Source organism: Myxocyprinus asiaticus, chromosome 14 (assembly GCF_019703515.2).
Source record: "Myxocyprinus asiaticus isolate MX2 ecotype Aquarium Trade chromosome 14, UBuf_Myxa_2, whole genome shotgun sequence".
Taxonomy (NCBI): domain Eukaryota; kingdom Metazoa; phylum Chordata; class Actinopteri; order Cypriniformes; family Catostomidae; genus Myxocyprinus; species Myxocyprinus asiaticus.
Genome location: NC_059357.1, coordinates 10,346,081 through 10,373,165, shown reverse-complemented (window position 1 = coordinate 10,373,165; position 27,085 = coordinate 10,346,081). Strand labels below are relative to the sequence as shown.

The window sequence follows — 27,085 nt, the reverse complement described above, 5'->3', positions numbered from 1 at the left end:
ATATATATATATATATATATATATAAAGTAACCACCTTTCCATTTAACGTCAGGCAAGTATCCGTCTAAACATGCAGGCGGAAAATTACTTACACAAATGAAGACATAAAAACTTATTAATTATAAATTATTAAATTTATTATTAAAAATAATAATTATAATGATGATAATAATCACTGAAATATAAATCATGGTTTGAAGTGAATGTGTTATTGTATTATTTTATGTTTAAATCACAGATATATAGGCTGCAGAGTTGTGGACACAATGAACTGCTCTGTGGAAATAAAGTGAACTGAACTCAAAGCACCTCCTGAGCTGAGATGTCTGAGGTCATTTGCAGCACTCATAGACGATACCGTTCTTGCAAAAAAAATTCAGAAGACAGAAACAAAGAAAGAGTGAGAACCTTTTACATACACGTGTTCCACGAGACTGCACGCCTCCGTACAAACAGTGCCTATAGACGGCTTTTCTGTCATCTGTTCTTAATAATATAATAAATTGTGTTTCTTCAAGCACGTGTCTGTGTCTACGAGAAATTATTTGTAATATGAATTTGATAATAATAATAGCCTAACAATAATAATGATTTAATACATTAATGGGAAAACGAGCCAAATATCATCTTGACGTCTCAAAGGCATCAGCTATTGGCGATCACTCTGACCATTGTCAATCCCCGAGATCATCATCTGTCAGCACAACCCTAATGTACATTTCTCTCTATAAATTAACAAAATGTTCAGACAGTCTCCTTGCTGGTTTTTCCGACACATTCAGAATCATTACCGCTTTTGCCAGTGTCGCCGCGGCTCGCTTCGTGTGTGTGCTTGTAAAATGTATATTGTAAAGGCTCATTATTACGGTTTAGTATTTCTCTGTAATGTAGAACAGTGTTAGCAATGTTACATATAACATTCATTCTCAGCCCTGGAACTCAAACCATTTTCTGATGCCCCCCAAAATATATACTTTTAAGTAATAAATTAATATCATAAACTTGCGACAACTAGTGACTAATGGCTTAAACTAACGACTACTAGTCGACTAGGAAAATCTTTGGTCGGGGGCAGCCCTACGTTTCAGAACCTAGACCTTCATAACTGTCTGTGTTGTCAATCACTTCAAAAGCAAATAACTCAGTATTATCCTTGAAATCAGCAACCAAATCAGTCAACAGTGAAGCCAACACTAATAGCAAACATTGCACAAATGTATCGAATTGCGTGCTTACTTAGAAATCAATGGCATGGCATGTAGGTCAGTTTCTCTTTGACAAAAAGATGCCATGCCCAGCTGCTGGCAATCTCCACCCCACTGGCTCACCTAAATGCTCTAGATGCTTTAGACATGATATAATTTCATATTCCAGGCATAAAGCACATATTAATATCGCTGACAAATTCCATAAATGCAATGCAGCAATGTCAGTAGATCTTTTGTAGGCAATGTGAACGCAAATATTGCTACGTCAGTTGTGTTGAAGGTGGGGCAAAGTTTGTTGGGGGTACATTTGCCACTTAAGTTCTGTGCCGAAAAATTTGTTCGGGGAAACTTTGCCATTTAGTGGCCATGTGAAAAAGGCCAACATTAAGCACATTCAGAACTCATTTTACTTCCATAATCTGACTTATTTTCGAGTCATACGGTGTATTCAGCTAAAAAACTAAATGTAGAGCGGGACTTGATTGTATCCATTGGGAATTAATTGGATTGTGAAAAGTGGGTGATATATACAGAGTTGAGTCAGTTGGTTTAAGGGAAGGGTTTGAGTAAGAGGAAGTAAAAGGAACTTGTGATGTCAACCAAAAAGGAATGTTGTTTCTGAAGTTATTACAGTTGATAAAAGATTACAAAGACTTTTTGTCTCAAAAAGCACATGACATGCACCAATGAATCATGCACAAATGACCAGAAACATACATTACAAAAGTAAATGGGGTCAATATTGATTTCATGTTGACATCAAGGCAGCCAAAGAATAACAAAAACGTACCCCTATGGCTGCAGTAAGCAAAGACTTTTCAGTCATAAACCCTCGCAAGGGTCACTAAAACAATATGGGCAAGTAAAAGTAATAGTAACACTGTCATTTGCATACCAAGTGTGCTTTCTTCTTGGAGTCACCAAAATAGCTCCTCTAAATTTAGTCAGCTATTTCTTCCCAACGATGTCCCTGTACTATAATCAGCACCAGGCGTGCCACGCCTGTTTACAGGCCCATGGTCTCACCACATGTCTTGAATGGCAACCGGTGCTGGTAGGACACTATGGGAATGCATTAGCCCCGCCCACTATGTTTCTTTTTAGCACCTCTTTGAGGTCTGTTCTCAAACTGCATTGCATTTGCTTTCGTGGCAGATGATTAAAACAAACATGAGTCAGTCAATCAGTGATTCAATTGCTGATTCAGTTGATGATTAAAAAAATCAGTTGTTTATCTGTTGCTCTTTTCTCTAAGCAGTCATCAATGTTACACTTGTGTAGGTGTTCAATTGACAAACTACGCAACTTCCTTGTAAACAATAATGGCAGGATGACTCCAAAATTATAAGCCATGGTGAACCACAAACTGAATCACGTTTAGACATTAAAGGAAAATTAGGTCCATGTTGCAACATGCATTCAAATTAGCTTGGAAAACACAAAGAAGCTTAAACGATATTCACATTGTGGTTGAGTGTCAGATCATACTGGCAGATATTGGAAACATTCAGATCAGGTTGAGGACGTTGTGTAGTGAAGTGGAAATAGACTATGTATTTACTCCAAGCTGTTCTGTTTGTACCCTACACATGTGCTAATAATATCTGACTAGTCTCATTTTACTATCGTCTATTATTGGGTCTGTGTAAAGTATAGTCCTATTATGGCGGTGAGGGATATTTCTGGAGGCAAGATGTTATTGTAGAGAATGTAGACAACAATATGTGTAAACTGTGGAGGGGTGAGGACTCTTAGTTGTGTCAGACTGACAAATCTGCCCTGGATTTCTCCTTGTTGCTAGGGGTTTTTTTTTTTTTGGGGGGGGGGGGTGGGTTGTTAGGGTTTTCTGAGTGGTTACGTACTCAAAAGTCAAAAATAAACCCAGTCTCTATGGTTTTCTAGTGGTTAAGTATGGTTTGGGTCCCTTGTAAGTCTGATCGCTAAGAAAAGTAAAACCACACCTCTCCTCAATAACTTGCACGATTTGTGCATGTAGCATAAACATGCAGGATGAGTTACGTGCCAACTGTGTGCAACTACACTGCCTGGCCAAAAAAAAAAAAAAATTGCATACTCTAATATTTCGTTGGACCGCCTTTAGCTTTGATTACTGCGCGCATTTGTCGTTGCATTGTTCCACAACCTTATGCAACGTCTCAACGTGTATTTCTGTCCAGAGTTGCATTAATCTTTGGCAGAGATCTTGTATTGATGATGGGAGAGTCAAACATCTCCGTAAAGTCTTCTCCAGCACATTCCAAAGACTTTCAATGGGGTTAAGGTCAGGACTCTTTGGTAGCCAATTCACGTGTGAAAATGATTCCTCATGGTCCCAGAACCACTCTTTCACAATTTGAGCCTGATGAGGGAATAAAAAATCCATTGATCACTGATCATTCAGTACATTCAGGTAGTCAGCTGACTTCATTTTATTGAATTGAAGCAACCCCAGATCATAACAGTGCCTCCAGAGGCTTGTAAGGTGGGCACTATGCATGATGGGTGCATCGCTTCATGCGCTTCCCTTCTTATCCTGACATGGCCATTGCTTTGCCAGCAATGTCTTGAGTTGTTTTTTTGTTTTTTGCTTGATGCAGGCCAATAATCTTTTCCATGACCACAGGATATGTCTTCCGACATGGTTGTTTTAGAAATGAGAAGCTACACACTGGATCAGTTAGGGTTAACTGATCCAGTGCCAGCTGAAACATATTAAGCACTGCACTAATGATCCAGTCTTAGGCTCTTAAGTATCTGCTTATTTAAATCCAAACAGTGATTTTTATTTTTTTTTGCCAGGCAGTGTACGTGTGTCTGTCTGCCCTCTTTTTCCATTGTTTTTCTATTGCACATGTAAACATGCGCTAAACGGACTGTTTTGACCATTGCGTCGTGTCCAGCTGTTTTTTAAGTGTCTCATTAGCGCTGCATTTTTTGGATGTTGTGTCAGGTAAAAAAGAACTTAGTTTACTTTTAAAAATGCGTATCAAGACACCTGCATTCTGTTAAATGTGTTGCATTGCATCTTGCTTTTTTAACATAAAAAGAATTTTGGCCTGAACGGTCCTCGAGAATTTCCTCTCCGCAGTCTTCTATGTAGACAGACAATAATAGATATCCCATATCTAGGCTGAGTCTTTATTTGTGCATCTGACATGTCTAGATTCTCAACTTTCAGTTTCTTTATAATAAGCAGGGAAACTTCACTGGATCACTGTGCTTGTAAGCTTTTGCATGGAAGATTTCGTCTTGCATCTGTCTCTAGTCATGCATTTTATCTATGTCGTGTGTCAAGGCTCTGGTGACATGCGCCACCCACTTTGTTGCATGCCTTGGCCATGCTTTATTTGATATTTTGCTTGCGAGGAATGAGTTTTCACTTCTTCGTTTACCTTATCTTCATTTCACTTCTCATTTTAATAGGTAATAGCAGATTGTACATTTACTTAAAAAAAACAAAAAACAAAAACAAAGCTGCTTCCAAGAAAGATTTTGTTTTCCTTGCCTACTGCCAAATGACCAATGGCTTTAAATTCCTGATATACTTTAATATCCTTTGCTGGAAATAGTTTCATAACAAAAGTAATAACCTTTCATCTTCACATGCCATCCAAACCCTTCAGGAGCTCCGCAGAGTTGCGGCTCTTACTCAAAGCAAATATCTAGCTCTCTCTGGCTTTCCCATTTGCCTTTTTCCCACATTCATGTATTGTGAAAGGGTTTTTACAAGAACTGAAGGCTCTTTGGGATTTTGGCTGTTGTAGGTGAATCTCTTTTTTTTTTTGTTTTTTGTTTTATTTGTAGCCAGACTTCCAACAAGACAGTCCATTTTCAATTAAATTGCCTCCATATTAGGCAAGTTCATAAAGGTGGCATTCTGACTATGGTCACATAGTCAGTCTTTAGTATTGTCACCTAGTATTTCTTAGGTGTGACTTTTTGAATATCCATTTAAAACTTTTAAATCTTTTTTAATATAAATGGCCATAATTAAATTATTATCCTTTCTGAAGATACCGCAGTTTTTCTATCGCTACCAAAAAATGCATTCTTAAATGAGTAGGAAAACGTATTATGAAGTTGATGCAATAAAAATACTGCTACAAATATCATCATCATTTGTCAGTCCTTATCTGTTGAATCTTGCTGCAGTCTTTTTCTGAGGAATGTTTTTTTTTTCTGCTGCAATATACCCTTCGACCCCCCCTCTCTGCTTTTAGTGGCGTGAGATGAATTCCGCACCACACATTGAAGTTTACCCAGAAAACAACATTCCTCTCATGCAAGCGTTTGACGTCAATGCTGCTGCATTTATAGAACCTGTAAACAGTGGCCAGCACTCAGCCTGCTACTTAGCCATGACATTTCATCGTCTGAATGTTTATGCTTTGCATGCGGCTTCTTCTTCTTTGCTTTTTTTCCTGCTCATGAAAGGTTGTCCCATTTGAACTAGGGCCCTAAGGAATGGCGGTTAGGCATATGCAGCTCTCCATATGATAGGGGTTTTGCTGTTGAATGGGACACTGTTTTGGACTGATGGGGGGGGGGGATGGGAAATGGAGTTTGTGGCCCAAGTTCAGGGCCATGTGTTGCCTGCAAAGAACAACGCTGTCAGATGTTGCGAATGGAGTTGGAATAGTTGATAGGCTTAGTTTGGATTTATGTGTAACCTTCCACGTACAAAACGAGTAGAAAAAGTAAGGGCACATTCACACATGACGCATTCTTGCATTCATAACAGCTAAACAGTGCAGTGAATCAGAATATAAAGCAGGGGTCTTGCGACATGTTTTTAAAAGTCAAACGTCCTGTAACTTGAAAGATTTTGATGCTGAAAACGCGATGAGACTTATCATAACAGTAAAAGATGTTCGTATAGCATGTTTACACAAATCAAACAAGAAATGCAGCAGAATTCAATAGTATGTCATGTCTTAGTGGTTGCTAATAAGACGGGTAACCTCACTCAGTCTAAAGGTGTGGTCGCACTACACTTTGCGCTCCATCATCTCCCATTCAAACGCAAGCTTATGCAAAGAAATGTTTCATTCCACTGTGGATGAAAGTGTGCAAATTTGTATGATGAGAAAACATTTGACCAATAGAAGATCGAAACGTCACTGAATGACCTCTTGGCACAATACATGAAAATAGCTACATATTTCAAACCTGTATGTTTTTATTGTTGCAGTGTCTAAAATATTTTGCAAGCTCAAAGCCTAATGTGTCCGTAGCTTGAGTTGTAGCCTAGTGGTTGGCATGTTACACTACAGCACTCATTTCTATATGTGGGTGAGTTTGAATAAGTTTCGTGTCATATCCCATTGTTTCCTGTCCTTACTCAACTGTCCAATATTTAATTAAACAGCCAAATAAAAAATGTAACCTTTGGGTTTTCATGTTTTCTTCCTAAAATAGAAAATAACACCATTCAGCATGCATGACATGGACGAATAGAAGGGAATTAGCTGAGAATCGTTGATGATAAACCACGGTGTCATTAACCACTTCAGTTGACGTCATCATCATCTGAATTTTCTTTGGATCAAGAGTCAGTATTAACTAAAATCATGTGGTGCACAAGCCATGGCAGTGCATTTTCCCTCACCCCATGTCTTTCCCTTCTTCACAGTTTTCTTTTTTGGGGCTTACACCAAATAACGGCTGGTTTCTTGTTTTCCCAGAGTGAGGGGAGCTACCCCTCCTTAAGACGTGCCAAAGTCATCGGAGGTTCCTGAGGCCCATAAATCACACTGGTTATTTGCAAATGCTCCTTTTACCAGCTTCAAGACCCAAGTTGGTAAATAAAGTGCTACCCCCAAGTTTAAACAGCCAAAAAGCTCTTGCAAAGAATGTAAATATCCTGCACCTCTTTTCCCCACAATTTCAGCTTGTTTCGTCAAACCAATGGATTGTTATGACTAGAGTCATAATACCAAAATTTAATTAGTTGATACCAATACCAGTGACATTTCATAATTTTTTACACCAATTTCGATACCAAAGCGAAAACTGTATTAGTTTCATCTTTATTAGAAAACACACCTTTATTTCAAATATTAATAAAAGGATTAACAAATTAAATTAAAATGACATGTATTTCCAAAGTCCCTTTAAAGCTAGGGTGTGCAATCTTTTCCAGACACATTCTTTGTTATACTGGTTGAAAGTCTCTTCACATCCTGATAGCAATCAATAATTTAAGTGGTCTAAATGTAAAAAAAAAAAGATATATATATATATATCTTCTGTGGAAGGGACAGGACTAAAAAAATGATCGACCAATCATTGCATTCGGTCTGAATGTAATGATAGGATGTCCTTCCTCTCTGTCAGTCTACATTTGCATACCGCCGCGCAACTAGTTAGCGCAGACAATCACGTCATCAGCGCGGGGTTCCTTGACGCTGTGCAGAGTGAGCGCGAGAACCGCAGCTACCTTATGTTCCTCCTGAACCACCAGTAAAAGGAAACAGGAAATGAAAGACCATGTTAGAAACTTCTAAAACGAAAAAACGTCTCTGTGTGTGTTTGTGTGTGTTCATGTGTGATAGAGGAGGCGTGGCTTTGGACTCACCTCTGAAGCGAGGGCTGGCTCTATGCTTTCAAAGCTAGCTTGCTAACTGCTAGCCTCTCTGGATTACACACCTTAGCTTTAAGGCAAGTCAGGTCACTTGATGGTCATGTTTAGTCTTCACTGCATGTTTATTTGGTACAATACATAAATACTTTTTTAAACTACAAAAGTCTTCCAGCTAAGTGTAGTTTTCTCTCTTGTAATATCTCAGCTACATGGACATTTTGCCTGAATTTTGAAGTACATATGACTGAATTGATTCGGTACTCTTGGTTACCAATACTGTAGAAAGAGTGGTCTTTTTCACATTTTTTAAATTTAATATGAACTTGGTACCAAAGTAACGGTACTTTTGACATCCCTAGATCTGACTAACTCAAACTGATACTCTCTCTGTCTTTCTCTCTCTCTGTCTCTCTCATTCTCTTTCTCTCTATTTCTTTCTCTCACACATCTATGTGACGTTAACAAGGAGAAGATGCAAAACAGATTTGAGAGGGCAGTCTACTGCACGTCGCTATGTGCTATTTCTGGAAAGCAATATTCATGTTTTTTTTTCTCTCTCTCTCTCTCTTTCTCTCTCTCTCTCTCTCTCTCTCCCTTTCCAACTCTTCCCCTCTCATTTCTCTGAAGCATAGCTGGTTTACCGTTGCTAAAGAAAATAACCATGACGTTAGCTGGGCTCTCTGCAAAATAGACTTTAAAAAAGGGGGACGGTAGAACGTGCCTGTAGAGCTCAAATAATGAATGGTTCCTCTAGGGAGACTGTGGATACAGATGCCTGTTTCAGTCAAAAAAGCTGTAAAATCAATATTAAACCTCAAAGTATTTATAAAAATGAAGTGCATTGAGGGGGGAAAGTAATCACTCTGTCCATTCTTGAAAACGTCACCCATTCAAAAGTACTAATTTCTGCTGTGTATAACTTTTTGATTGATGTAGTGTTTTCTTAAAGTGATTATTTCCTCATTGCAGTGTGGTTTCCACTGACCGCTTTTATTTGAAGGCAAACCACTTTGGGCTTTTAATGCAGTTTGTTTTTTTTTAAATGCGATTTTACATTTTATTCAGACAAAGTCAGTTTATATCTACCACAAATTTGTCCCACTTCTGCTGCGTGTTACAGTTTGCATTGTAAAACCCTCTTGGAAATGTTGCATCTTTAAATTCATCCGCATTAAAGCACTGCTGTTACAGCCGTAGACATTCAGATGGATATCTTTGGCTGTTGCATCATGTCATGCTGTTTTTTGAGTGTTACACCACAAGCGTTGCCTTTTTAAGATGGTGTGTCAATTTAAAATCAACTTAAAATGCATCTTGACACCACTGCTTTCTGTTCCATTCTGTTGCGCTCCATCTAGCTGTTTTTAAACACAAGAACACATTATGTTATTGCGGCATAGGAAATGTGTACGATCGGGGTGAGGTGAACATGAAATCAGCATCATTTTACATGGCTTACTTAAGACCGATTAATTGATGAGTCGTACTGACTATTCAAATTTGGAAATGTTTAGTTTTGCACATCCCTAATTTGTACAGCCACTGTTTTAATGTATCACAGGCCTGCACATTCTCAGAATCTAGCTTGTTTCTGTGCTAAGGGAAACACATCCTGTGATTCACTGCTGTGTCCCAAAGCTTAGCAAAAGAGGTGCTCCTGCAGAGCAGAGGCAAGCGCAGGTACATTTATTAATGATGGTCCTTGAGGCCCTACCTCATCGCCCTTAACTTCTATCGCTCGCTCAGTCTTCCTGTCTCTCTTTCTCCCTATGTGTCTTTCTCTTGTAGGCATGAACACTATATTGGTATCTGCCAATATTAATGTTTATTTTGCCAATATCCTTTTTCCAATGCAAGGTTTCGCCTATTTTAATAGAAACACTTTGAACCAAATTTAATTGTGAACTTTTTTTTAAAACAACAGACAAACAAATAAAGATTTATAATATTGGTTATCATATTGGATATTAGGGATGTCATAAAATATCGATATATATCGATACACACACACACACACATACACACACACACACACACACACACACACACACACACACACACACACACACACACACACACACACACACACACACACACAAAGAGCTGAAGTGGGGCAGGAGATGGCAGTCCAGGGTTACAAAAGTTGATTTTGCAGGTTCATTTATGAAATTGTTGAAAAATTAGAAATGGTGATGTTTATTATGCAATTTCTCAGTATGTAGCCTTGAAGTGGTTTCATTCAAGCTGTCAAACCACAAAACTACATACTTGGAACTGAAAATACATTGTGTAGGCTTTATGAAAGATACATGTTCACAATAGGTTATCCAGTGATGGCTTGAGTATATAATCTTTGTCCTTTGATAATGATTTGGATCGAATTTAATGGAAAACTATGCGAGTTGCGCTCTGTGGCACTTCAGAATGTTGATGCTGAGCGTTGGCAGTGTGTTCGTACCTTTGTAGAAAATAAATGTTTCTAATTTTAGAACGTGCCTTGACCTCCACCAGACGCGTCTAGTGTGCGACCACCTTTAATTTACCCTGCCGCTCACACTTTAATAAAGTTGTGTTGAGGAATATGTCTGAAGAGACCAAGACTATAGTGAAATCTTACGATTATCTGCCATAAATGTATATTAAAAAAATAATCATTACACAGTCTATGGAGTGTATGGAATGAATACTTTACTCTGATAGGTCAATTGCTACATTCTGCGGTTAGATATTTTTGTACAGTGACCTCAAAAAAGACAATTTACCATTGTCCCAGGCAATCGATGTTGTACATAGTGCTAATTTCATGTCTTATTTAATAGTTTGCAGTCTCTTTTTTAGTAAAATAATACAATTAAAAGAAATATATAAAATTACATAAAAAATGCAATAAAATAGTTATTGTAAATTACATATATTTATTTTATTATTATAAATAAAATAAAATAATTTCAGTGCAAATCAATATCTCATGACCATTTATTTATTTAATTGGTAAGTATCCATGTATTAACCATAATGTATAGTCAGCCAGTTATTATCACAAAATAAACCAGCTCACTGTACATTATCACTTGTTTATCAGCTATTGTATTGTTCAGACTTTCTATATCGGTGCATCTCTACTCTCTTTAACTTTCTGTGTGTCTATTCTCACTTTGTCTCTGCACAACAGAGCATTTGGACTAACTGCTAAAATAAAAACTCCTGTGGCAGGATTGAAAGCAGGAAACGGTGTCAGCAAATTGTGTCAGCTGTAAGGTTCTCTTTCAACTGAGCTTTGAAGGCAAAAGGACAACCCTTCAGTAGAGAGGAGAGGAGAACATCAGGTTGTTGCTGCCATGAGGGACAGAGTCCCTTAGGATATCCCAGCTAGATGTCAAGTTGAACAGTTGTTGACAGGGAAGCAGACTTTTTTTGTCTCTTGCTGGCATTTGGGTAGTTGATGCATAACATATCCATGGACATTTTTTTACATCAACATCAAGCTTTTAGGGTAAAATTTATATTAATGTATAAGGGAAAGTCTAAATCGTATGTCCTATACGTATGTCCAATAACTGGTCACTGTTGTCTACTTTACATTTTGAATCACCTTTTGCTGTCTTTAGTTTAGTTTAAATGATCCTCCAGTGTTATGAATACATTTTTAAAATCACACATTCCATGTATTGTCACAATTAAAATGAGGTCATAAAATGCATATTAATTTTAAAAGAATCCACAAAATGTTATTTAAAATGGTTTTAGATGCAGATTACATATAAGTATTCATATGAACTACCTATTCACTCTAATATCTGTGATTCTGCTAGATTTATTGTGCTATTATGGAGTTATTATCAGGTTAGATGCATCATCAAACTAACATCCAAGGACTGTCCTTGCTCACATTCCTTTGAGCAAAAAGGTGGGGCTTATATTACATATAGTTGACATGCTGTCAGCATGCTTTTCATCAGGGTCCTCCAGTCAAAGGTTATCTCTGCAAAAACACACCACACTGCAGTCACCACCGATGTCTATAGCATTGATCCAAGATGGGAGATACAGAGCAGCATGAACGAATGGAGGGAGATGCACCGAGAGCAACAGAGCCGCCTGGAAATGTAGCAAATCCTAAAATAGATTTGCTCACTTTTAAAAGCGCAGTGTGCCTCCTTCCCTCCCCCCTCTCCCCTTAGAGCATTATTAATCCAGGGCTAATTATAACTGCGCTTTTCGCAGGCAGACTGTGTTCTGTCGTTGCTTGTGTTTAATCTCTTCTGGGAGTGAAGTGAAGGACGGGGGGTGAAGGTGGGGAGAAAGATGAGGGGAAGGCATTTGAAACCAGGAAAGACACCCTGCTTTAATAGAAATTGGGTTGTCATTTCAATACCTCTGCAGAAAGTTGGTTTGCTGGTTTTAGCTGGTTTAAGCTGGTCTAGGTGGTCTCAGCCTGACCAAGGTGGTCTTCAGCTGGTTGGCCATCTAGTCTCCCAGCCTGACCAGCTCTGACAAGTGCAGAAAACCCCTCTAAAACCAGTTAACCAGACCAGCCAGTCTGGGATACCCACTACGACCAGCAGACCATCTTAGCCTGGTTTATGCTTTTTTTTTTATTTTCAACAGTTACTTAGTTTGACAAGGGAAATGAACAGTACATTTTCTGTCTATGATTTCGTTTTTTGACCAAAATATCCAATAGAATTCCAAATCCAATTTGTTCTACTTTATGTGATGAACATCTCTCCAACTGTTAAACAGTTAAGTCTCTTGGATGATTTTCTGGTGTGGTTATGGTACTACAGAGCCATGTGTAGTGGTACAGGAAAGTGTTTAGAGGAAATAGGCATCTGAAACCTGGAAATGAGATTGGACAAATTGATGAACAGCTTGAGGGTTTTCGTGTGCAGAGTGTCTTAATTGTATAGAGGAACTGCAGTGTTAGAAACAAAACAGATCCTCCATCAAATAACAAATGACCAACAATTGCACAAGCATAAAAAAATGCCATTATCATCATTCAGGGTTTAACTAGATCCTTTGCCTCCACGTCTGAGACTGTCAACCCGTGCATCTTATCACGTGGCTTGTTGAGCGCGTTACTGCGGAGACAGCGCGTGTGGATGCTTCACACTATTCTCCGCGGCATCCATGCACAACTCACCACATGCCCCACCGAGAGCAAACCACATTATGGTGACCACGAGGAGGTTACCCCAGAAAAAAAGTACACTGAAATCTGCCCCAAATGGCGCGCTGTACACTGTGCACTTACACAATACACCATGCGCTTGGGCATGTAGTGTAGTTTCGTCTCAAAAGTTTTTTTTTTACTTCAATGATACATTCTGCATTTTTCAGCTGACGGAAGTGACATTTCAAACACACATGATGTTTTGCCGCTAGCTTTAGCAAGTTAGCCAACCTCGGTCCAACACTTATATCTCAAATAATGTACATATTCACACAGTGTGTGGTGATGGTAAAGAATTTAACTCGCATATTAAAGGTGCTGTCTTCACAGAAGTTTCACTAGTTGACACATTCGCCATTAATTTTGATTGTTTTGTCAGGCCAGCATTGTGTCCATGTAACCCTGCCCCTTCGTTATTTCAAATAAAGTAGTACATTTTCCAGGCATTCGTATCACTCGTCTTTTGTGAACAAACTGAACTTGCACTATAAAATGTTTTTTGGGATTTGGGATGCAACTTATATTTATTAAACAGAATGTTCCTGGATGCTAATTGGTCAATCATCTAGCAGAATGACTATGTCTTCTATCTATATTTTAATTAATGCACTATTTGTTTACCCTGTTTCCACCTGGTATTAAGATGCATTTTTGGTGATCCGAATACAAGTGGTCAGCGCTAAATACAGGTCAAAACAGGGTCCAAAATGTTTTGTGATCAGATCACTGAAACCACATATGGAGGTAGTCAAAAACATTCATGCCTTTTTTTGGGGGGGCGGTTTGTTATTATGCAGTAACACACTGACATAGTGATTGATATACTGTATGTTGTCATAGAATCAAAGACTCTCGAAATCCAAACACAAGTGGTCACAGGAGATGCATTTGAGACGCATTGTTATGATACCAGGTGGAAACAGCAATGCGTCTTGGCTGACCACTTGTGATCGGATCACCGAAAACAGAAACAAGTGGAAAGTGGAAACAAGGCCATTGAATATTACTCATTGTTTAGTGATTCTAGCAACTTGCTTTTCCTCAGTCTGAAGTTCTTGATGTATATTATTAAACACTGCTGAGGTCGGGGGCCTGGATAGCTCAGTAAGTATTGATGCTGACTACCACCCCTGGAGTCGCTAGTTCGAAACCAGGGTGTGCTGAGTGATTCCAGCCAGGTCTCCTAAGCAATCAAATTGGCCCAGTTGCTAGGGAGGGTAGAGTCACATGGGGTAACCTCCTCGTGGTTGCGATTAGTGGTTCTCGCTCTCAATGGGGCGCATAGTAAATTGTGTGTGGATCGCGGAGTGTAGCATGAGCCTCCACATGCTCCGTGGTGTCATGCTTAACGAGCCACGTGATAAAATGCGCGGATTGACTGTCTCAGAAGCACCAGGATTGAGGTGAGTAACCGTGCCACCACGAGGACCTACTAAATAGTGGGAATTGGGCATTCCAAATTGGGAGAAAAAAATTTAAACACAGCTGAGCTGACATAGTCTCAAGCGGGCTACATTTTTGCATATCCAGCACTGTGTGCTCTTGCATTATTGCCAAATTAAAACTCGACTGTGCTTATGCATATAGTTATGTTGGGAATTGTGATTAGCAATTGCTCAACTGCTAATAAACAAACTTAAACTAACTGCTGCATAAGGGGATCAAGTGTAGATAAACACACACATACACACACACACCAGCCCCATGCTTTAAAACCAGTGGCATGGAGTATGTGGAAGCTATTTCTAGTCATTCCTGCAGGCGGTAAGCATAATCCACAGAGTACGGTATAATCAGATGAAAGGAAAATCTGGCTACTCAAGCATTCTCTGGACCTCTTCCAGACACTCCATTGATTAGTCCTGCTTGGCTTATTTATCCAAATAACATCAACTACTTTTACTCTGTCTGTCTTTCTCACATCTATTCTTCCCTTCTCTCTCACCCAGCCTCACCCAAGGCTTATACAACACTTTTATTTTTAATGAGGAGTTACCTCTCTCTCTCTCTCGCTTCTATTTTCATCCTGTCAGGTTACAATGCTCTTACCTTCTTTTTTAATACATGGGTAAGTGCCTCTGCAGAGATGCAAAGATTATTTTATTTTTTTACTGTTTTTCCCCTTACCTTTGCCCTTGTTTAAAGGTGAAATGTGTAATTTCTGCAACACTAGCATCACCAAAATGAACTGAGAAAATAATGACACAGTAAACAACATGTTTGCATGCTTGATTCTGTTTATATCAGTCTGCAAGTGAGCATAGCGTGTGTGTTTGTGTGTGTGGGCACTAGAGTAATTAGTCAAGTCTCCACATTGAGCTTTCCTAGGGAAATTCCCTGGAAACCCCCTTAGTCTGCCCAACCTCCTCACTGAGGGACTTCCTCGAAGACTCCAGTCTGCAAACACCTCCCTTTTCCTTTCTGTTCCTTCATGTGTTTTTCATCTCCACCTTTCAATTTAAAAAAAGCTTCTTTCCAATTTGGGGGAGGATGATACAGGACAAGAAGTTTGAAAGAGGAAAGATATTAGCTGTAACGGACAGGAAGGCTCTCTTTAATAGTCCCTATGGTTGTTAATAAACAGCTCAAAAGGAGTTTTACATTGGGATGTGGGTGTCTGTCACGTAGATGTAGTGTTTGGACTGATTACTGGTCTGTGGAGCTGCCTTGTACACGGTAGGCCATGAACAAACATGATAACAAAACATTGAATGGCTTTTATCAAGTTTCAGTATGAAAAGAGATTCATTTCCTTTGTTGAGAGTTTTGCAAAGATTTACAGAGTTTGAAGGAAGGTATACACACATACAGTCATATAGTCATGCATGGATAAATCTCTGCTAAGCTCATCTGGTCAGTAACAGGAGCGGCATCCCTGACGACCTCGGCTGGCCAAGCCCTGATGTCAAAGGCTCGACACAGTCAATCGGTCCGAGGGCCCGAGGAATGTTATTTATAGCCCCTGACTGATAAAGGAGTTGTAATCTGATTTTCATGTAAGCCGAATGCTTCCGCCAGGCATTCTGCAAAGAAACCAGATCATTAGCATGTTTGTAAACTTTAGCCGAGTGTGGGAGGGCAAGCTGGGTGACGGCAAAGGCTGATTGACATGTGGGTTAACGTGTTCTCTGTTGTGAGGGACCCCAGTGTCTTGGTCTCCTACCAAACACTTCTGGTCCCTGCAGACTCAAGGACACTACGTTGACTCTTCGGTGTGTTTGAAGAGACAAAGAATAGCTTCGTTCTTTCATACTTCAACTAAGCAGCATGCCAGTTTTCAGTATTAAGCACATAGCCGTTTTTAGATTATAGCAATGCATGGATTTAGAACAATTAAGCAATAATTGAAAAGATAATTTTTAAAAGTCCAGAAAAATCATTCTCTGCTTGTCCAGGGCTGCATCTAAATTCACCTACTATTTGTACTAAATATTATGCATGATTAAGATTGGTGCGTTTCAAATCAATGCAAATTGGAAATGGTTTGTGTGCCCAGATGGTATTCTATTTTGCATGCTTTCATACATTTATGTGTGAAAGGGAGTTATCTTTTAATGTTTTCAGTCGTTTAAAAATGGCAACCAAAATGATGGCAAAGCTTCTACAGCAGTTTTAAAGTTACCTAGCTGTTGAGCAATATTTTGCCAAGTGGCAGATGTTCTTGGATCAATATCCTTGTCCATTTCTATCAACGAATCAGATTTTATGGTTACATTTAGGATAAATCTTAGGGTCTTGGGGTTAGTGTCTTGTGCACCATACCTACCAATGTATAATTTCCCTCTAAGTTTAGAGGTAGGTTATGATTATGGTTAGGAGACAATATTGTTATTCAAAGACCAACAAAAGATGTTGATCCAGGAAAATGTCCTGCTTGGCAGAATCACCTTAAAGTTAAGTAATTGTGAATTTTAATGTAGCATAATGAATTACGGCACAATAATGCATGCATGCACAGCAGAGATTATTTCCCAATAGAAGTATGTGCTTTCACATTACCAGTGTAGTACATAGTGCGTAGTACAGTTTGCGAATTGAGATGCTGCCCATGACTAGCTTCCCATACTCATAATCCAACCCTTATTGTGGTAAACACAACCTCAAATCTGGTTTCAGAGTGAGAAGCAAGTTCAGACTGCTTTGATATAAACTACAATTCAGAAGCAGCTATGACCAGGCCATCTTTAGGGAGCACTCAGTTTCCCTGACTGCAGGCCTGTGGAGAGAACTTAGCCCAACATGCACTTGAGGCAAGAAACACATTGCTATCCCCATGGCAACTCATTACTGCAGCAAAACTGAAAAGAGTGTTTGAAGGGAAAAAAACAAGTACAACAAAACAATAACAGGAATGTTGGAATTGCAGGGCCTTTTTTGGCACATCAGTTGTGCCAAAGGCTTTCGCTGAGAAGCTTTAGGAGGCTCAATTCTCTGGCAAACGGTAGCAATGGAAATCTCTAAGATATGGAGAGAAAATAAAAGAGAGGGGTTGGACTGCTTACTAGGGCTGTGGCAATTCCCAAGCCTCAGGGAATCACCTTGGCTTCGTTACATAACAGCCCACAACCAGCCCATAACTGCCCCTCTCTCAGGTAGGTCTTGGCTGATGTCTGGTACTTATACCTCATGACCTAAAAGGAGGCTCTTAGTAGAAATTGCCCTTGTACGCTGGTCTCAGTACAAGCATAGAGGGTGAAGAGTTGAGCTGGACAGCACAAAGAGAACAGGTTTGAACCCAGCCAGAGGGTGGGTTCAGTGGAGAGTTATTGAAACCTATGACCATTGTGTACTTGTACCAGGCACTTGATCCCAAGTATCTTTAAGGAGAAGGCCACTGCAATTGGCGTACTTAATGTCGCTTCGTGTAGAACTATTTACCCAGTGTCAACTAAACACGTAGCATGGAGTTACAGATTGCACAGAAAGGCCTTTTTTGGAAATTGCAGGCAAAGTTGTGATCCGGGATTTATAGTGTATGTGATGTTATTACTGTGTTAATGTGTGACAACATTGTGACTTTAAGCAACATCTGCTTCGACCAATGGCATGAGTTTGAGGCGGGACTATCTGTGGCGGGAAACGAGGGATGATAGGAGTTTTTTGGGTAGCTGTTTGGGAAACAACCATTATTTTTTGCAATTCTGTTTGGTTAATTTAGCTAGTGTAGAAATCACACACTTAACCAAGAAGGTGTAGCAGGTTCCAAAAGTAGTGAGGTGTCTCACTTAATTAGTCTAAAGTTTAACTATCTCTCTTTTCAGCTGTGGATGTGAAGACCTTGCTACCCTCTGGGATGCAGAGCCCAGTAGGAGGTGGAGGAGATCAGGGCAGGGGTAGCGGAGTGCCGGTGGACCTGCGAACGGACCCACGTCTGAGTGCGCTGAGCGCGGTGGATCCGGCACTAAGAGAAAAACAGCTTCAGCACGAGCTGCTCTTACTCAAACAACAACAAGAGCTCCAGAAACAGCTGCTATTCGCTGAGTTCCAGAAACAGCACGAGGTTTTGACCCGCCAACATGAAGTGCAGCTACAGGAACATCTTAAGGTATGACCCATTAGTGACTGGATATGTGTGTTGGGATGTACAAAACTATATATTTTACACCGAGTAGTTGGTGGGTTGCCTGAACTGTAAGCCCTGGCTGGTTGTGGGCGTTATATAAGACACATTTTTGCATGCAAAAACAGCTAGCGCAACAGTGTGGAACAGAATACAGGTGTCTCGAGATGCTTTTTTTTTTTTTCAAGTCTGACTATTTTTAACTTGACATCTTAAAAACACAATACTGGTAGCAAAACACTCAAAAAACAGTGCAAGATGTAATGCAAATCATGGTTGTAGCAGCAATGATTTAAAGGGGATGAATTTAAAGATGCAAATTTTCTGCAAGGGTGCAAATTGTCTAACAGCTAAAGCACAGTGTGCTGTTTAAAGCACCACTGCTAAAAATATAAACACTGAGAAAAACTTATAAGAAAAAATCTTAATAAACTAGTCGACCTATTTTATTGACTATGTGGTTGGACAACTAGTCGACCTTTATGACCCATCCCTAGTGTTGTGTTTAATGCATGCAATTTGATGAGCAGGTCTTGTTTGTTGTCATGTCTGTACACACCATACCTTAACCTTTGACCTCTGACCTCTTCCCGAGCAGCAGCAGCAGGAAATCTTGGCAGCAAAGCATCAACAGGAGCTGGAGCAGAAGAGGAAGCTGGAACAGCAGCGTCATGAAGAGATGGAGAAACAGCGACTGGAACAACAACTCATCATGCTACGGAACAAAGAGAAAAGCAAAGAGAGTATGCATCTCATTCCATTAATCCATCAGTTCTTATTGTGTATGTGATTGATCTACTGTAAACTCATTTTGATGGTATAGTTAACTGTACGATCATCATTTCCTGTGTTCTAAACAGACGTGATGCAAGGTGTTACAACCACAGCCAATTAAAATATAGTTGATGGTTAAATGTACAGTTATGGAGGGGATTTTTTTCGACTTATTATATTTCATTGAGGGTGAGGCTACCTGGTACGATGCTGTAGAATTAGAAACCAATAAATCAGCAAAATGTCCTGTCACTCATAACGGTTGTGACTGGTTATGACAAAAAAATACTGTAAATGGAGAAGCTTTTATTGCTTTATCACATCTCATCTCAATAGAACACGCTGTTACTTCTTTATAGAATATTTCTGAATCGGGCTCTGTACAGTCTGCAAAAAAAGAAGAAAAAAAAAACACAAAGATAATGTTATTGTTGGTATTGTTTGTTGCTATTATTATATGCTGCCATGAATATTCTTTGAAGTTCTGTAGGCACAAATTGCTCTATTGTTTCTTTTCTTTTGTTATTTACCAATTAAAAACAACACAATGCAGTACTACACTTTTTTGAGCCACAAAACATATTATTTTTAGCAGGCTATGTAGAAACTGTCCATTGCTTTCCACAGGGTGCTTTCAACACTGTGCCAGCTGCAGTCTTTAAAAAGTCACTACATTAAAATGCACACCTCATTACACACGCCATGCAGCATAACAGAGGTATTTTGAATAGACAGACATATTGCATTAGAGAATTAAATCTAATTTCAAGCAGGGGTTTCTGTAAGACAGATCACCTACCCCCTATCATGAGGACAAATCACTGGTTAATTAGTGATGCTTACTAGGACAAGCATCACTATTACTCATAATTATGGTTATGGGTTTGTACTAAACTCTTAACCTTCAAGGAATATTCCGGGTTCAATACAAGTTAAGCTCAATCGACAGCATTTGTGGCATAATGTTGATAGCCACAAAAATTAATTTTGACATTTACCTCGTTGTCTTTACAAATCTGGGATACAGTGAGGCACTTACAGTGGTAGTGAATGGGGCCAATCCGTAAACATTAAAATACTCATATAGCCACAAGGCATAAACAATATGCATGTTAACATGGTTTTATTTTGATAAAATCGCTTAGTAAACTTATCTGTGTAAAGATATATTCAATTTTACAGCTTTGTTGCCATGACAACGTAATACCGTAAACCCAAAAATCCTTAAATGATTGTACAAAACACGATTTAAACAACTTTACAGTTCAAATAATACACAAGTTTTAACAGAGGAATACATGTTAGTGCTTTTATAAAATTATAAGCTTCACATTTTTGCCTTTAAACCCTCCAAAAATTGGCCCCATTCACTTCCATTGTAAGTGCCTCACTGTAACCTTGTTTTTTTTTTTTTTTACTTATTTTAAAGAAAAAGAGGTATGAATCAAAATAATTTTTTGTGGTAATCAACATTATGCCGCAAATGCTGTTGATTGAGCCTAACTTGTATTGAACCCGGAATATTCCTTTTAATGAGTAGTTTACCCCAAAATAATTTACATTTAAATTCTGAAATGGTGATTGGGGCTAACATTCTCAAAATTTCTAGTTCTGCTTTTCATTCTCCAGTTATTTCTGTTCTCTGTTCTTAGGTGCCATAGCCAGTACTGAGGTCAAACTGAAGCTACAGGAGTTCCTGTTGAGCAAAAAAGAACCCAGCCCCAGTGGACTAAACCATTCCTTCCCTCAGAAGTGCTGGTGAGAAGCACATTTCTATTCCATGTCAAACATGCTGTTTTCTCAGCCTTATTTTGAGCCGATAGACCTGAATTCAGAGTGCTTTGTTTTCAAAGCTAGTTTTAAATTTAGTTCTAAGAAAGATCTAAGAAAGTGGGTACAGTGTACTGGATTCTTCCGCAGCATGATGTCATGTTATAAGCAAACCAGTATTACATTTTCACACATTAGGTGTGAAAGTATCTCTGTCTTATTTTCTCTCAAGTTATGGAATTGTGATTGTTGAGGTTTTTAATTGAGTGTGTATATGTATGTGTGTGTGTTTTTAGGGGAGGTCATCATACGTCCCTGGAGCAGAGCTCCCCTCCACAGAGCAACACACCAGGAACGCCTCCCTCCTACAAGCTCCCTCCACTCCGAGGGGCCTATGAAGGCAAAGATGACTTCCCTCTTCGTAAGACCGGTGAGTACACCTGCATACCCTGATTTTGATTTTGTTTGTTGACTGAAATGACACATTACACCTTTTGAAAAGCTCCCATTGACTTCACTGATTGAATGTTTGGCATCCAGAAATTATGTCATTATGTCTTGGAATACCTGATGATGTCACATTGGCCTGCTTGTTTCAGCTGCTGATGCCAGCTAGGTCAGCTCTCTGTTTGAAAGCCAATCCTCTGTCTTTCTTCACCTTTAGGGAATAATTTTACCAAAAACTTTTAACTATATTCTTTTGCTGACTAGCAAACAATGCTTTTTTCTTTTAGGAAATGCAAATGTTGTTGTTTTTACTAGATTAATTGTATTAATGAGTAAAATTTGACCGTATTGTATGGTGTTAACAGATTGAATAAAAACAAGTGTGTCTCTTTGATTGTGAGCATCTTAATGTCACAGCATTATTTGCCTTCTAGAACTTTGAGCTGTTTAACAGTGCGGTGGTATGCAGAGGTATCACATAAAGCAGTGTGTGTGTGTGTGTGTGTGTGTGTGTGTGTGTAGGAATTGAGGCTGTTCGATGAGGAGTCTGTAGGTGTGAGTCATAATGAGTCATCAGAGCAGCGGACGTAGACACACACACACACACACACACACACACACACACACACATACACACACACACACACACACTGGTCATCTCTTCACCCTTACAGCCATCAGCCATACTCTAATACACCCACACAGATTCAGTCAATCTGTGCTCCTACACACATACACACATCTTCGATTTGCTTTTTACACACAGCTATCTTTTAAACTGTCACACCTACGCTGCTTTTATAAAGCTCTCTATAACAGAACTGACACACATACTGTATGTGATCCTTTTGATAGGGGCATGCACGCACAAACACACACACCCTCTGGTTTGCAACTAGTAATTTAGCACACAGATGTATTTGTGCTAGGGCTTGGTGATAGCTTGAATATTTACAATGATTTACAATATGAAATAAAGCAGCATCGTGAATATCACAAAGATTTTAGTGTGCTTTTTATTCGGTCATGAAGTTTCATAAAGAGTGTGTAATTTGTCTAGTTTTCGTTATCCTTCCTTGACTCGTGATTCACAAGTATTAGAGCGCTCAGAAAGAGATGTTTTAATAGCATCTCTAAAGTTCAATTTCCATGAATCAGTTCGAACTGTTTTTTTAAATCAATCAATTTAAAAATGGTTTAGTGATTAAAGGAATATTTTGGGTTCAATATAAGTTCAATCAACAGCATTTGTGGCATAATAATTATTGCCATAAAAAATTACTTTTGATTACTTTTCTTTGAAAAAAAGCAAAAATCGAGGTTACAGTGATGCACTTTCAATGGAGGTGAATGCGGCAAGTTTTTAGAAGGTTTAAAGGCAGAAATGTGAAGCTTATAATTTTACAAAAGCACTTACATTAATTCTTGTGTAAAAACGTATGTATTATTTGAGCTGTAAAGTTGTATAGATCGTAATTTTTACAGCCGGTTTAGGGTTTGTTGAAATTACATTGTCATGGCACATTTTTTTTTAAATTGGCTATAACTTCACACAGAAAATGTTAGTAAGTGATTTTAGCACATTAAAATCATGTTAACACGCATGTTGTTTATGTCTTGTAGCTATACTTCTGAAACAGTGATTATTTTAGCGTTTACGTATTAGCCCCATTCACTTCCATTGTAAATGCCTCACTGGAACTCAGATTTTTGCTTTTTTTAAAGAAAAGGAAGGACAAGTTGAAATTAATTTTCGTGGTAATCAATATTATGCTACAAATGCTGGCGATTGAGCTTAACTTGTATTGAACCCGGAAACCGTAATATTGCTTTAATTTGCATCAAATTTTTAAAAAATCCCTTAAAAATATTCAAGGAAGTCTCTGTGTGACATTATTTATAAATTAACATTTTGGGGTAAAATATGTGTAGATATGCGTTTTTGTTTATTAGTATGTGTTGTCATATTGGTGAATACAAATGAAAATGATAAAAACTCTTTTCTCCTGTGATTATTTTTAACCTGATTTGTCTGTATTTTGCAGACTGTAGTATTCTGTAGTATTTAATCATATTAAATAAAATAATATTTAAGCCATTTCAGAGGAAATACGCTAACACCTTACCAAAATGTTCCATTTGGTAACAATAGTTAACTACATCAGTTGACATTAACTAACAATGAACAATACTTATACAGCATTTATTAAACTTAGTTAACATTAATTTCAACATATACTAATACACTTTTAAAATGAAAAGTTGTATATGTTAACATCAGTTAATGCATTATGAACTAACAATGAACAATTGTATTTTATTAACCATGATTAATAAATGCTGGAAAAGTATATTGTTAATTGTTAGTTCATGAGAGTGGTCGACCGATATATCGCTGAGGTGATAAATCGGCCGATATTTGGACTTTTTTCATTATCAGCATTGGTCGATACATTTTCCCATTTGGCCGATTTGTTTCTTGAGGATGCCGAGAATCACCTGCTTACATGTGAAGCAACTGAGACATGTAAACGACCAGTCACGGTTCGTTTTGTTGTTATGTGCCATTGTGTTACTACAATGTGCAACACGTCTCATTTAAATGGCCCGCAAAGCAGACGCATTTGAGCTCATAATGTTAAAGTGCTCATCTGTTTCATTCTCCCTCTCTCTCCTCAACAGTTCCCTGTAACTTTTAACTCTTGTCTAATGATAAAAAGGCAAATATCAATAAAACTAATATCATATACCGTCTGAAAATATGCACATATCTCTTTTAAACAGATGTAATAAACCAACCTCACACAACTTCAGCAGATCCAGCATCCTGTGGAGTGCTCATTTATTTACCTCTAAAGCACGTATTCTAACAGTCACTCCTCTACAGCTCCCTGTCACCTTTAACTTTTTTTTATTTAATTTTTTTATGATTAACATTTTTATTTATTAAAACATAGAAAAACAAAACATAATTATAAATATACAAAATCAAATTTTAATACCCACTACCACCCCTCCTTCTCCCCAACCCCACCCCAAACCTCAACAAACAATCCTGTGGTCCTAGATGAACACATATAAAAGAATACAAAAACAAAAACCAAACAACTAAAAGAGGGGGAAAAAAAATTTATAATAAAAAAATACATTTATATAAAAATATAAAAATCACACACACTGACAATTACCCCTCTCTCTCCACTATTCCACCCGAGAAACCTCCAAGAACACTAAATATCCACCCCATTTTCTTACAAACAAATCCGGATTCCCTAGTCTTCTATAAGACCTCTCCTCTAAGGCTGCCACTCTCCCCATCTCCGAGCACCACTCCTGAAACGGGGGTGCACCAACCGACTTCCAACCCCTCAAAATCACCTGCCTGGCGACCATAACACAGGTTAGGACCCAATCCTCCACATGTTTATTCTCCACATTGATTTCTGCCCCATCTCCCAAAATACAGAGTCTGGGGCAAAACGAAACCTGAGTGCCCAAGACATCACATACAAAATTCTGAATTCTCAACCAAAACCCTTGGATCTTAACGCACCCCCAAAATACATGGGTTGTATCTCCATCCTCCGATTGGCATCGCCAGCAGGTAGTTGCGTCTTTAAGACCAAGCCTATACAGTCTAAAGGGGGTCCAATAGAATCTATGTAAAATCTTGAACTGAATAAGGCGAACCCTTGCATCTCTAGATACAGACTTGACATTTTTTAGAATCCTAGCCCACACTCCTTCCTCCAATACCAAGTTTAAATCTTTCTCCCATAATCTCTTCAGAGAAGTTGAAGCTCCGTCCCCCAGACACTAAATTAACAGGGAGTAATACACTGATGCCTCATGACCTTTTCCAAAAGCAGTAATCACCTCTCCCAAAGCATCTGCCACCTTAGAGGGGTGTGTGCTACTCCCAAAAACAGTACAGAGCATGTGGCGCAGCTGTGAATACCTATAAAACTGAGATCTGGGAATTCCAAAATGATGACCCAAATCCTCAAAAGATCTCAACACTCCATTCTCATACAGGTCGCCAAGTGTAGTAACCACCCTCACAATCCACTCTGACCAACAGAAAGGGGACTTGTTGATACATAATTTGGGGTTCAGCCATATGCTTGAGGCAGCATTTAAATAAATGTCCGAATTAAACTCTTTGGCCACTCTTGTCCAAATCACATGCAAATGTGAAATAACGGGGTGTGACTTAACTTCTCTGATTAGTTTGATAGAAAGGCTTCAATAGAAAACCAGAGAGGGGCTAAAATATTACATATAGCACCTTTAAGAGTTCCATTCATTCAAAACAGCTGTTAGTTAAGCCATTAACTGATTAGGCAGCAAGGTAGCAAGTCAGCCGCCTACGTTTTCGGATGCAGCCCAAAGTAAAAGCACTTCACGTGTGCTATAAGGAAATGTCTTACTCACTATGCATTGTATGTACAGTTGGTTTGATTCTGTATTTTTTTAGTAAATGCAATTGCTAATGTGGACATGCCATCCATGTTTTCTGGACTACTGTGTGTACCTTTATTTCCTTCTTCCTAATATATTAACAATTTCTTAATGTGCAAGTAAATTGCTAAAATGTGATGACTAAACAGAAATCTAAAGAAACTGCTATCTACCATTTTTAAAATACAGAATATTTTGTGTGTGTGTGTGTGTGTGAAATTGAGTAAATATAGTGCTAAAGAAGTTTATATATATATATATATATATAGCAATGTTATGTTTATTATTTACTGTATTAAATTGTGTGATATATCTGCATTGTAACGGCCTATCGACCACCCTGCTCTCTGGATATCGGCATCTGCCATTAAAAAACTCATATCAGTCGACCACTAGTTCATGATGCCTAATAAATGAACTAATGATAACAAATGGAACGTTATTGTAAATTATTACCAAAAATACATAAACATCAAAATATATAAATTGAATACTGTTAAAAAAAAATTAAAATATCAAGATGCAAGTATTTTTAGTTATATCGCCCAGCCCAAGTGTGTGAGCAAGTAACTGCAGTGTTATGGCAACACTTGACAGCAATCTCCTTACATAATGTGACCTCAGTTTGTGTGTGTCTTTCCATTCGGTATCACCCCTCCTCCCCCCCGTCTCACACTTTTATTTTAAATCTAATTAAATCCATACTAGCATTAGGGCTAAAGTCTTCTCTGCTCTATATGCCTAGTGCGACAGTGACGCACAAACCAGCCCAGAAAAAACACAGGGCTCGGTCAAGCCGCATTACACCCGCCGTGTTTAGATAATTGTCCCTATTTCTTTTTTTGTTTGTTTTTTAAAATAGTCAAATCCCATTTTATTTCAATTAGTTTAATTTGGCCTGTCATCTCCGGAATCAACACAGATAAAATCTGCGCACAGTAATTATAGCTGTTATCTATAGCTCTAAGTGTATGGATGGGTGAAAGTGATAGAGAGAGATAGATTGCTGTCCATGGTCCTGATGCACAAGAGACTGGTCCAATGCTTTATTAGTGGTGTTTGCTAAAACAAGTATCACTATTACTGTTGCTCATACTTAGGGTTA

General features: G+C 38.5%; 1 protein-coding gene across 5 annotated transcripts in view; it reads left to right on the top strand.

The window, feature by feature from the left end:
- The window catches only part of LOC127452224 (histone deacetylase 5-like), a 103,260-nt gene that overhangs the window by 47,267 nt on the left and 28,908 nt on the right, over positions 1-27,085 (top strand). For 4 of the 5 annotated variants that reach the window (XM_051717569.1, XM_051717566.1, XM_051717568.1 and 1 more), the window contains 4 exons: positions 18,230-18,513; positions 19,127-19,271; positions 20,955-21,060; positions 21,369-21,502. In XM_051717569.1, coding sequence (XP_051573529.1) covers positions 18,230-18,513; positions 19,127-19,271; positions 20,955-21,060; positions 21,369-21,502 — 669 coding nt within the window. Of the gene's footprint in view, positions 1-6,627; positions 6,761-6,893; positions 7,010-18,229; positions 18,514-19,126; positions 19,272-20,954; positions 21,061-21,368; positions 21,503-27,085 lie in introns of all 5 variants that reach the window. The other variant, XM_051717570.1, reaches the window with a different exon arrangement.